Genomic DNA, 13,474 nt, shown 5'->3' with positions numbered 1-13,474 from the left:
TGCATTTTAACTGGATTTAAGTGTGAAAATACAAACTACGAATGTTTTTTCAGCTTAAACTAATTCAAACATTAGCTGGCATATCCAGACAGTTCCTTAGTAGTGACAAACTCTACTTGATGGGGAAAAAAAACTTAACTTGCACAATGAACATTTTTCAATGCTAGCCAGCTGCTTATTTACCCATTGGCCTGATTACATCATTATTTGTCTGCCCAGCACAGCCTTTGTTCTGAGTATGTGGCAGCTTCATCTCAGCTCTGGGCCTATTCACATGTAACACTGCAGCATAAAACTAAACACCACACCACTGCCATATAATCAAGACTAAAGGCTACTTTGGAATTTGCACCATTTGGAAAACTTTGTTAGTTGCTCTTTGAAACTAAAACAAACTAAATATCTAATAGTGTCTTTATTTTGAGTGTTTGTATTTAATTGCTTTTCAATGATAACTGTTAAAATAATTTGTGTTATAGTAGAGCCCCCCAACCAAGAGTTACTAAGCAAAGTAAATGCGTATTGACCCTTTCTCATTGTCAGCTTTGCTGTGAATTTCAAGCCACTGATTACAGCTAGAAAACAGTGAAAACATGTGAAGGGTTTGGTAAGTTTGCTTTCAAGCATCAAAGGCATAAGAAACATCACCACCAAAACAAAACTGAACAAAAGATCTTGGAGAAGAAACCACTGCTCATTTTGTTATTTGAATGACTAAGCCATTGTTTGCATATTTAAACTTGTCAATGTTGAGAACAAAGCGTTCATGTTTTGCATGTAAAGAATGACAGTATGAGAAACAGTGCAGCCTTTTATAAAAAAAAAGGAACTTAACATTACAGTACTTCCAACCTTCCTTGATTTCTACCAAAAAACAGTATGTGAAAAACACAATTTCACAAGTTAGTAAGTTAACTGGGAATGTCAATAGCATAAAACTGCTTTAGATTTCACAATTACGGCACTCTATTTAAAGATGGGAGGGACTGTATGGCTGTTTTTAACAGAAAAGGCCATGTGCCTGTATCTGGGTCATGTAAGACAGGACACAAAGTACTGCAAACTGTCTCAAAAGTGAATATTATTTGTGTTATATGGATAAATTGCTTGACTTCTCTTTTCATCCAAATAAACAAATTTTTTGTGGACAATGAAAAAGGACAATGTACACGTATGAAAGTTTAACAATTCCAGTTGAATTTTATTTAGATTTGCCAAAATACAAACAAGATGTGGGTGATTCAAACTTAATCTGGGAATGCTTTTGTCACCTGGAAATGTGAAAGCGATTTCCTCGGCTGATTAGAAGAATACATAAAACATATTCAAAACAGAACCCTGAAGATACCACTATAACGTGGCGATGGTTAAACTTTAAAGTAAAAAAAAAGAAGAAGAAAAAAAACATACAAACATCTGTTTTGCTGAAATGTTGCAACAGACACAAAAACCCAGAGGGCTGATTTTCATGAATGCCTCTTACTGTTCATCATCAGACTTTCAAATTTCCAGGTTCAAATTTCCGTTTGAGGGTTCCTCAAGACATTGCGCTACTATGCATCACATTATACATGATAAACCGCATGAACAGACACATGCTAACAATGTTTCCATTGCACAAGCATAAAGAATACATCCATTGAAAAGTGATATATGCAGACTTGTCCGAATGCCATCAAGACACGTTGCAATGTGAAAACATAAAAAAAAACTCTCACGAATACTAGGTTCATTTAGTCATTATGGGAAAGTAACAGTCTCATATACATTATAAACAGACAAGGACGTTTCCTGTTAGTGTCCTGCACCAAAGAAAATATCTAAGAAATTAAATATGTCTTTAAATATCACAGCTTATAATGAGTCTCCACAATTAAAATTCACATTATTTTTCAGTAGTCTAAACAAGCAAATAAAATCCACATTCTATACTGCACATCTTCACATCACGTTAGCGTTTGTTCTTACATCTACCTCTCTTTACATTATAATACAGGAATTTTCAAACTAATAAATATCACTGTAGCAACTCATTGATACTGGACAATCTATTTCCAAAGTACTGAACAAAAATCTCTGGGTGGCCTTTATAAAACTGTGCCAGCAGCCGTCTCTTTTCTTTATTGGAGAGTTTCGGGTTCTCGTGGACTCTCTGGAGTAAGGACCGAAGTTCCTCTTTAGTAGTTTTTTCTGCGTTTTCTGAGTATGCCTTAGAGCTCACTCTTGTGCAGTATGTTGATCCTGCAGTACAGAGAGATTGGAGAAACTTAATTTAAGTGTAAGAAGAGTTTGTCTTCCTTCGTACCAAGGGAAAGTGTTGTTTCGTCAAACAAACAGCTGTTGAACAACTGAATGTATAAAATGAATATATAAATAGAAAATCTGCAAACCTGTTATCACATCTGGATCTTTCCCTTTCACAATATTCATTATTCTGTCACTGACCATCTTGTGTAATGAAACCGGAATCTGGAGGAAAAGAGAGCAAAATAAGACATGAAGTTTCTATTTATCTTGTCATGTCACAATATGTATAATGATTATGTTTACTTGCCTTGTAGCTGTCTGCAAGCGTACACAGTCAAACACATTTGATTTATGAATTATGTTTCAAGTAATATCTGGTGTGAAGGTTAAAATCCTGCTTCAGCCTGTGTAAAACAGCATTTTCTCTCACGGAGATGTTGATTGTTACATCCCTCCTTCAACACCAGACACACACACACACACACACACACACACACACTGGCAAAGAGATAACGTAGGAACACTCACTTTGAACAGATCACAATGGTTATCCATCATGAACAGAACCATCAAGTCCACCTTTCCTTTGGAGAGTCTTCTGCTGTAGACGATGGCACTTGAGAAAGACCTTTTCACCGCCATTCTGTTCTCAATCTGACGGAGAATTATCTTGAGTTAAAAAAGATCAAACATACACATGTACAGACTCACATAAGAGGCACACATGCACTCACCTCTTTGTGCAGCTTGACCTCCTGTGGTTTGGCTGCAACGGCCATGAATCTCAGGAGCCTGCGTAGCTCCTCTCTGCTGCGAGAGTCCTGCAGCTTTAGGCTCAGCTGCAGGGTTTCTAGAGCTTGCTCTTGCTTGCCGTTCACTGACAACAGACCACAAAAATTTCCAAGATGAAAATGCTAAGCTTGAGAAAAGCAGCCCTTGTTATTAAAATGGCACAAGCAGCAACATATATGAAACCTGGATTTGTGCATCACCATAAAAGCCCAATTAACCCTCCTGAAAGCAACAGGACACCAAGAAGATCTGCTCTTACCGAGTAGCTCCGAGATGCCAGAGTGGATGTCAAAAATGTGATTGCTGAGCAGAGGTGGCTGTTGAGCGTGTCCGTAATGCTGAGCCAGGATGTCATAGAGGAGACTCTTACACCGGGGCAGGTCATCAGCACAACCGGCCAAACCTCGGCTCACCTCCACCACCCGTTCATCAGGCAGAAACTCTAGACAGTCCACTGCTCCTGACATCCACTCATCAGCCCTGATGGGAGAGGGGAAAAGATAAGCTCTTGACCTTCAGTGATTTAGAGACTCTACTGCTTCCAGTAAGCATGGATCTGGTCATTTGCAGGTGAAAACTTATGCAGGTTTTTCTAAACTTTAAAACAAAAAGCATTTCATCATAATTATTAATCAATTAAAAGTAGCAACACCACAGTATAACAACGAGTAATGGATTATTATTATTGATACATTAACAGTTAAGTGGTAGTTCAGTGTTTACTTTTTTTTTTGCAATTGCTAAAACACAATTTTTTAAATTAGGGCCCACTTTGTCAAAACTCGACACACAAAATCTTACATCTCTTGCAAAAGCAAACACTGTATTCATTACTATATAAACTCTTCCAAAATTGGTATTTTTGCATCACAACTTTACATACAAACACCAAATAAATAGCTCTTTCCACATGACAAACGGCAACTGATGTACTAAGTCTTAAACACGATTATCTAAAGTCTTTGACATTTTCATTAGTAGCTAAAACTCATGACATGAACATAGTTACTGTATTGTACTGTAAACAAAATACAGTATCGCAATTACAGTCATCTAACTGTCTCTTAAAAATTGGCTTCCAAACCAAAGAGCTAACCTGAATCCTATTTAAAGTGTTCAAGTTCTGATTTCTACATGATCTAATTGGTTACAGGTACTTTCACGTGTGCATTCTGGGTGCAGGTGATTTCTAATTTAATGTGGTATTTCAATGGCAGTGTTTAGCAAACAATACACACAGGCTTTTAGTTTTGAATGTTGTCTCAAGTAGATAACAGTGTGTAGTTATTTGCAAAAAGAGGGTTTTAGAATTTCAAACTTAGTGTAAAGCATACAATAAGTTTGTGGTTTAGCATATCTGGTCAATCGGTAAGCTCATGTTTTACTATTAATTAAAGAGTATATCGTATTTAACGTGTATAGGCAGTGTGTCTGTAAAGCAGGCCGCGGCTAAGTGGAGAGCAGGGCTGCCTTTCAATCAGAGGATCGGCGGTTTGATCCCCAGCTCCTGCTCTGCTAGTCTCATGTCAATGTGTCCTTGAGCAAGACACTTAACCCCAAAATTGCTCCCGTAGCTGCGTCTACGGTGTGTAGATAGATACTGAATTGTAAGTCGCTTTGGATAAAAGCATCTGCTAAAATGACTGTAATGTAGTTCTATGTGGGAAAAAAAACATTAAATAAATAAAAAAAAACATAAAAAGCAACTGGTTAATATAAAAAACATCAGATTAGGACTGATAGATCATATGAAACATAGATTTGATCAATAAATTGCACTTCCATAGAAGACTGTAAAACTGTACATGTGTTAGAGGACTCACTGTGCTTCACTGAAGGCCTTGAGGACCTCTCGGTCGAGGTAGCTGGATGTATACAACAGGTCCGGGTCACTGTCCATGCCATGCAGGGGAGGCCGCGTGGTGTCTTTACCCTCTAACAAATTCTCCAACAGGGGGAGCTCTATCAGCTGCAACAGCCTGAAGACAGCCTGCTGGTGCCACACCTCATCCACAACTGTGAAAACACAGAGTTACAAGCCATAAGGGTCATAGGTGCACAGACACATAGTGTGACTAAGCATTTGCTGCATGAAGAGGACGACTTACGCTCTTGTGAGAGGCCGAGGTTGATCATTTGAGGGGTGATGGAGGAGCTCAGGTTGAGGTTTCCTAGCACGTCCTCCAGTGATTTGTCTGTTTTTACAGGGGAATGGGTGGAGTAGCTCAGCACGCCTTGACTGAAGAGTCACATAATAACAGCAATCAGTGAAAATGATTTGGAAATAATGGACTTATTAGAGGAACCAATATGGCATCAGGCTGCAAACGTTTTCTAGTCACTGATTCGGTCACAATTTAGTGTTGTTTTGATTCCAGCAAAAGAGGCAAAATAAATGCTCAATTTCCAGCAACAATTTCTGATTAACATTAAATAGGACAAGTCTTTTCTCTTTTCTTTTTACATAATTCCCAGGAAACCTTCACTTGCCCCATGTTGCAAATAATCAAAGTCTAATTTAAACAGTTTGAGCACATGGCACATTTATCTGCAATTTGGTGGTCCTGATCCCTGGTCCAGTTTGGACACAAATTGCTGACGCCACATGTTAGCACCTCAAGGGCAATACATCATGTTTGTCTTTGCTACATGCTAAACAGCCTCCCTAGAATTGAATTGGGCAATACGCTTATTTGCTTTCTTGCTGAGAATGAGTTTAGATGTCATGTCTTTGGTAGATAGGAAACTACAACCAGTCAGTTATTTTAAATTAGCATTAAGATAAGACCAGAAACTGTGCGAGACAGCTAGCCTGGCTCTGTAAAAATACACTTACCACCACCTCTAAAGCTCACTAATTCATTCTATATTATTTTTTTAAAATTGTGTACAAAATTAAAGTGTAAAACACTTTATGTTCATGGTATGAGCCGGGATGACTTCTTGGCCGTGTCCAGTAACTTCCAGCAGTAATGTCATCAACATGAGTTTGCCAGCTAAGAAATATTCAACCAAAACAAATTGTTGTTTTAACTTCATAAAGAAACGAGATAGGATATGTTAAGCAGTGAGCTTTAGAGGTGATGGTAGGTGGGTTTTGTCATCTTTGTTACAGAGTTAAACTGGCTATTTCCCTCTATTTCCAGTCCTTGTGCTAAGCTAACCTAGACCATTGGTCTTCTCATTTAACTGAAAAAGAGAAAAAATTGTGTTGAATCAAGTGGGTTTCTGTATGTTTCATATTTTAAAATTACTTTTTGATTTTGCAATTCAAGTTTGTATTTGAAGTTAAAACTCATTGCAACCCTCTGGTAATGAGCGAATTACCAAGACATAGCTGCATGATGGGACTTTAAGAGCATCCAGTCGTGCCTAACTAGTTTTCAGAGACACCCAGTGTAAAGCTACACTAGATTTGGGATTAGCTCTGGTGGAAAGAGAACAAAGCAAATCAAATATGGGGTCGGAAAATGTTATGACATGAGTCTGTACCTTTCATGTGACGAACTGTAGCCGTTCTTGTTCCTGTTCATGTTTGGTGAGTCGTAGCCACTCTCGATGGTGCTTGTGGAGTTGGCGTTGGCCAGCGATGATGAGGAGTCAGTTGTTGGGCTCAGGAACCTGTACAAACTGCAACTACTGTCCTCGAATGTGGCTGGCTTCTTTTCCTTGCAAAATACTTTCACGCCCACCGGCTCAAATACCCTCGAATCCATCAAGGCCTGACAGAGACGGACGGCCTTGAAGCGGGGCACCGCCTCGTCACCAAAGAAGCGGTTCAGGGTGATGTGTGCCAGGACCACGTCCACGGCCTCTGAGCCCAAAAAGCAGTCATGGTAGGACTTGAGGTTGTGTCTCCGGCGCTTAACCTCCACGCGAGTGTGGAGATTGGAGATGATGCTGCTCCAGATAAAGGTGGCCCGGAACGGCTTCCCAGCCATGCCTGGTTCTGATGGAGGAGAGGAGAGGAGAGAGTCAGTGGACGGAGGGTGGGAAGACAATCAAGGGTGTGGGAATGAGGGCTGAAGTAGAGGTGATTTCAATAAACTGGCAATTATAGTCAAGTAATGACAACAGTTTTATTCACAGATGCAAGTGTGGAGCAACTATAATATATTTTCCTGGCTGAAAGAATTAGTTGATTAATTAATAAGTCAATCAACAGAAAATGAATCAGCAACAATCTTCATAAGCAATTGTTTGTCATTTATCAAGAAAAAGAGCATATATTTGCTAGTTGGAAGCTTCTTAAATGTGTGGATTTGCATATTTCTGGGATTTACATCACCGTATTGAACATCTTTGAGTTTTGGACTGTTATGAAGACATCCAGCATGGGCTCTAGGGAATTATGATAGCCATTTTTCACTTGACTACATTGTTAATCAATAAGATAAAACAATCAACTGTATGACTAAGCAGCAAGAACAAAATCAAGATTATAATTAACTTTTATAAATGCAGATACTTTAAAAAGAATTTCCCTAGACACAAGTCTTTTTAGTGATCCACTTGTTATTCCACAATGGACATTCTCAGCTTTGTCTATTGTCTGCACACTTTCTCAGAAGGGAATTGTGCTTTCTGTCTTCATCAAACAAACACTCCCTCTCCTCTGTGTGATGTCAAAAATCACAATCTGAATTCAAGTTACTATATGAGGGTGTAACAGCACAAGGTCCAGGATCAATGCAACTCACAGGGGTAGTAACCAAATCCAAATCCTCCTTTGAGGCATGCTTGTGTGCATTATGCTGAAAAGCTTCATTCTAATGAACTTAACAGATGTCAACACCAAAGAATAAAATTGTGTAGTCAACCAGTATAGGTTCAAGACAATAAAAGAAACAAAAAGCATCATCTGTACCTGGTTTTCTTACCATAACAGGCACCTGATGCACACACACACACACACACACACACACACACACACACACACACACACACACACACAGACACACACAGAGGAGAGGAAACAGAGACAACGATCATATTGTGAGCTTATCCTCATATATTCCTGTTGTATTTTCCACTGAATGGGCTTCATTGCTACTAACACAGGCACACAACTCAGTAGATGATTACTGCAATCAAACACTGACACGTTCAACACTCCATCATGCAATTTCTCAACATATCTCATCTGTGTTTGATGATTTTTGTTTGGGGAAAATGACTTGTGTCGTCCACCGCAAGCCAGACCAATGTAAGAAAGCAGAGCTGGTCTTATAGTGAGATGTTAGTGTGGCTTTCATCTCACAACAGGAAACATTTAGGGCCTGTTGAGCAAATGTTAGGGGAGGATCTGAGAGGCTCACTGAGGCCAAGGGACATAAATCAGGCCCTGTCAGCACCATACAAGGCTCCATGTTATGATAACACAACATGACAAACGCTATTACTGACCCATCTGTAAAACATGACAACAAAAACACTCGGGAACAGACAGCAGCGAGCAGATGTTCGTCCACTCGATTTACAAATACTACAGAGATGAAGTTGACAGCGTGTGGCAGATATCTTGGTGATCTACTGATTAATGAGACACATCTACGTCACACTGCGTCTCCCTTTGGGAAAGAAGACACTGTCCTGATCTGGGGATTTACCTTTCAGGGAAGTAGGCTACAACTGGGGCTGCATGATAGGAAACATGACAAATATAATAGGCTGGTAACGCAATTAATTAAAATACATTCAAGTTTGAAAACTAATCTTTAAAATAAATGTGAGAAGTCCATACTATGCAACCATCGGTCAATATACACTCACTATATTTGCAGCATATGACAGGAATAATATACTTTTTGGTCAGAACAACTAGTAGAAACACACTCTGCATTATCAGCATGCAATCCTTGATCTAGGCCATCTGGAGAGTCCCATCTGGGGTCCCTGGATTACAGTCACAAAATAAATCCGGATCTGATCAATATCCATTAACGCTTCTTGTTAAAAAAGGAATAAAGTGGGGGTCGGAACAATCCTGGGAACCTGGCTGTGATCTGTCACCTCTTGTTGCTTAAGGCAGGCTGAGGTTTAAGCCCAGTTTGCGCAGCTGACGCCAGACTTCTTCCCTGTGACTTTGGTCCTCTTTATAAAGAAAGACTGCAGGACAATGAAAAGGGGGCACTGACCTGCAATTCAGCCAAGGACAACAGTGCGCCGTGTGTTTGTACACATCAGTGGAGGTAAATAACCGCGGAGGGAGCAGCGCAGTCAACACATGGGGACGTTCCCCTTGAGAGCGCGGTGTTTAACACCACTCTCAGTACCTGAGCTGCATTATCTCTGCGGCAGCAAAGCAAAAGCATATTTAAGGTTCAAGCACTGTGGACAGAACATCGAGCTCAGGACATTATGATTTCAGGCGATGGTAATGCTCTGTGGCACCTTCGGACCTGTAGCAGCTGGTTGTTAATAGCCTGTGGCAGATACCCTCATTCCTCCAACATGCTGAGAGCTGTGAGATTAACTGATCCAGCCTCAAGGCACAATATGAAAACATGGAACCATGGAGATTGGTCCGTATGAGTTTGAATCCTCATATCCTGTGTGATATAACCCAGTAATTACCCTGTTCTTCATGGTGTTAACGCAAACACTGCAGACTGCTGAGTCGGCACTGAACACCAGTATGTCAAAGAACACAAACGTTGTTGTTATTCAAAGCTTTAAACTCATCTACAAAACATTACGTGATTTATTCAACTTGGACAAAGGCAGCAGCTAAATGAAACATTAGACATCCTTGTTTTAATGTTTTTTTTCCTCATATACTTAAAAAAAACTTGACCATACGTTTCGCGACAGAACAACACTAATGTACAAACAATGGTGACATAAACGCACATATTTTATAACAATATTGGCTCTTTAGTAGAAACATTTCGATTAGCATCAGACCACATGTCCCATTAGAAATAGTAGCACGAATCCTCCCAAACGCACGGTGTGCGTAAAATACATATTAGAAGTATATGGCACAATACATTTCCACGAAGATAACAATAGTTTCAGTAAAATCCAAATTAGCAGCAGGCGACTTGGAAATGTATTTCTGCAAAAACGTCCCATCTTCATCAGCCGGTTACATTGCCGAGCTAAATAAACCAAAAAAATCACGACTATTTCAAACACGACAGTGAATTAACAACATCTAGCCATTCTTTTTTCAGCTATAGGTGATTCAATTAGTATTCGTCTACCTGGTGTTCGGTGCATGAAAACTTCCTCCAGTGACTGTGTAGACTGCCATTCAGACCATGTCCTTGGTCTTCAATTCACGACGTGACGCACGCAACTAACTACAGTCAAACCCGAAACCGTCCCCTCCCACTGAGTTACATTATTCATGGGCTAATCACCGCCCTATCCGGACATTAACGTGATAATGAGACTCTCACTGTTTCCTTGAAGTTTGACAGAAGGGCATCTTCCTGAGCAGAAACTGTAAATAAGGAAGAGGAATGGTCACCACACTTTCTATCACGTCTAACCAAAGTTCCTCCATGCAGGGAAAGGTTGTTGTTTTTTTATCTTCACAAGTGCCATAAATGTTATTAATATTATTATAATACATTGCTGAATAGATAAAGCCAGTGTGCTGAATTGCCAATGTGCCCTACTTTAGTCCTTTATGAAATAGTATTATTGGTCAAATAAAAGACTTTAAATTTAAAGGAAATGCTGAAAATCCAAGAGGTTTTCACACAATCTTTCACTCATAAAGTCACACCCTTAAAGCCTACACTGGAGGTAAATCTGATCTGATAAAGAATGATAGTAATAAACAGCATCTACTATGTGAGATGGAGGATAAGGGGTTGTTTGAATAATTGGGATTGAAAGGATAAAAACACACACACAAAAACAAGAATGGGAATGTTTTGGGGAAAACAGTTTCAATCAAAACAATAGATGCTACTGACACGGGTGACCACAGGTGCCTTGGGTGTCAAAGTGACTCTGATGCTATTCCACCTCATCTGGGATCATCTATGCAGGCCGAACGTCCCTGAAATCGAATGTCTCAAGACTGCCATCATATACAAACATGTACACCCCAGAGTAATTTAGCAGGAGTTGGTGGGGACAGATTTCAAGAAACGAGGCTCTAACCCGGTGCCTTCTTTCTGAAGGTGTAATCTGACAACGGAAAAGTAGTAAGCTGACACTGTAAACCCAATGTTGGTCACTTACTCGAAGGGAGACAATAAGCAAGACAGCGACTATCATCACGAGACACAAGTATGGTGCAAGAGGTAGAGGCGTGTAAACCGGTTTGATTACAGTCCTCTTAATCTCTTCCTTGTAGAAAAATGCTCTTTTAGGTGACCAGGTGTAAAACTTTTAAAACCATTTGATCAGAGGAGAGTTGTGAGCAGGTCACTAGTTTGCATTCACAAAGCACTGACAGAAATGTCTTCCTACTTACTGTTGAGCTGCTCTTGAGCAAGGCAGGGTGCTCTAAGGAAACTGAAGATGTGCATGTGTGTTGTTTATACACAACGTTCAGTTTATCATAACAAATATGACTTAGTCCATCACAGAAACAGTTGTACATTATCATTTTGAAAAGTAAAAAAATTGCTTCACAAACTGGAGGTGTGGGGGTTTGAAAAAAGTGGGCATTTAGAAGGCAGTCTGCTGAAAGGTGCCAAACCTGCATTATGGAAATGTAGGATACATTGACAGAACCATTTACCTGGATGGCTAAACGTAGGAACAAGAATGATTAAACGTCATACTACTATTCCAAAGTATCATAAGAACTAGAACACTTTCTTGCTTTAATCCCTTTCCCTGATATAAAAATGGCATAATGACATCTAAATGTTATCTTTGTTTGCATTCAGTCACAAAAGTGAACCTTTCTTTACCCGTGTCAGGAAAATCTGTTTAACAATACCACTTGACTTTGACTATCAGCACAATGAGGTATGACTCATAAGCAGTCAGTTTCTGGCATCAAACAATCTCTGAGCACTGAATTCACAGGAGCTCAGGATACTTGGTTGTGACTTTATTGTGCCGTATGTGAATGTAAACGCACCTTTTCTGTTACTGTAGATGATGTAGCGATATATTTATATTCCCACAGCCATCGCGTCCAAGCGAATAAAAGGAAATACACACCTTAAATGAAAGGTAACGTCGGTGCATTCAGCTAGAGCGAGAAACCTTTGGTTGAGGGACAAACTGGTTTTACAACTTCAAATGAGTGCACTGCAGGCGGATGTGCTGGTATTTTGTAAACTTGCAACAATGCTGACATCAGTGCTGTAGAGTGAGATATGTTTTACACCAACACAGAAAATGAGATGGAAAGAGAGAGAGAGAGAGAGAGAGAGAGAGAGAGAGAGAGAGAGAGAGAGAGAGAGAGAGAGAGAGAGAGGGAGAGAGAGAGAGAGAGAACGCTGGTTAATAAAATCAGAAATTCTAGACCACAAGGTCAAAGCAATGTTTACTCTCCTGCTTCTATCCATGAGCCCGGAAAGCCCTGAATATTTCCCTTTCTTTCCCCTTCATTCTTATCGGTCATGTAATGTTAGTCAAGTCGTAGTTTGTTTACAGTTATAATGATGACAAAGAGATTTTCTCCAGGAAGAGCGATTAAAAAATAGTTACTGTTTAGGGATCCGATGTAACATGAAAAATACTCCCCAAATGCCAGTCTAGGAAGAAGTATAAAAGTACTACTTTTAAAATGTGACTTGGGTAAAAATACAGCAAAATATACTTAAAGTATCAAAGGTAAAAGAACTCTTTTGTAAAAAAATCTAACCGTGTGACTGATACAATGTTGTTAATGGCAATGCATCAGAGTGTAAGTCACATTTTACTGTTGTAGCTGGCTGAGGTTGAGGTAACCTCCAACTATACACTGCTTTTCTTGTAAGTATCACAAGTCAGAAAGTTTAGATTTAGTTGCATTTGTTTATGTAAAAGTAGTGAAATATGGATTGACCTAGTAACTAGACCTGCTAAATAAATGAATATTTTCCACTGAATTGTAGAAGTGGAATAATAGTGTGAAGTAGCATAAAACAAAACCACCAAGTTAAGTATAAGTACCTTAAAATCGCACTTAAAAGTACAGCACTTGAGTGAATGTACTTAGTTACTTTCCAAGACTGCCAAATGCACAGATGCAGATGTTCAGCATGTGTGCACATAACTGGTTAAAGCAGCTTTAAAACCAAACAGTACATTAAGTTTTACCACAGGGCATTTCCAAAACCAATAGGCAGCACAATCCACCACACAGCCGTCCAGTCACTGTGCCCTTCTTACATTCTTACGCCGCCTCAAGGGTCCCCTCAGTCTGTCTCCCACATATGGAACAATGCAGTGCATTAAAATTCATATGCTTTTCATCTGGAGAGCAGACATTCAGTATCTGTCTCCACCAGTTGTGGCCGTGCCGGAATCT

The 13,474-nt window shown here is 39.6% G+C and overlaps 1 protein-coding gene across 2 annotated transcripts; it reads right to left on the bottom strand.

The window, feature by feature from the left end:
• Positions 1-1,216: 1,216 nt before the first annotated feature.
• Positions 1,217-12,137, bottom strand: depdc7a (DEP domain containing 7, paralog a). Of its 2 annotated transcripts, none has more exons than XM_068730387.1 (9): positions 12,095-12,137; positions 6,532-6,988; positions 5,148-5,278; positions 4,863-5,055; positions 3,299-3,519; positions 2,982-3,124; positions 2,776-2,901; positions 2,391-2,469; positions 1,217-2,241 (listed from the first exon to the last, which is right to left on the bottom strand). In XM_068730387.1, the coding sequence occupies exons 2-9, from the start codon at positions 6,978-6,980 to the stop codon at positions 2,018-2,020; spliced, it is 1,566 nt and encodes a 521-aa protein (XP_068586488.1). In that variant the 5' UTR covers positions 6,981-6,988; positions 12,095-12,137; the 3' UTR covers positions 1,217-2,017. The 2 variants fall into 2 exon arrangements, with proteins under 2 accessions (XP_068586488.1, XP_068586487.1); XM_068730386.1 differs by lacking the exon at positions 12,095-12,137 and adding an exon at positions 10,248-10,327.
• Between the last annotated feature and the right edge of the window lie 1,337 nt (positions 12,138-13,474).

This window comes from Cebidichthys violaceus, unplaced genomic scaffold (assembly GCF_023349555.1).
Source record: "Cebidichthys violaceus isolate CVI_PGR_0920_01 unplaced genomic scaffold, fCebVio1.0.p SCAF_5, whole genome shotgun sequence".
NCBI lineage: Eukaryota > Metazoa > Chordata > Actinopteri > Perciformes > Stichaeidae > Cebidichthys > Cebidichthys violaceus.
The sequence above is the reverse complement of the archived record's forward strand: the minus strand, read 5'-3'. Positions and strand labels throughout refer to the sequence as shown.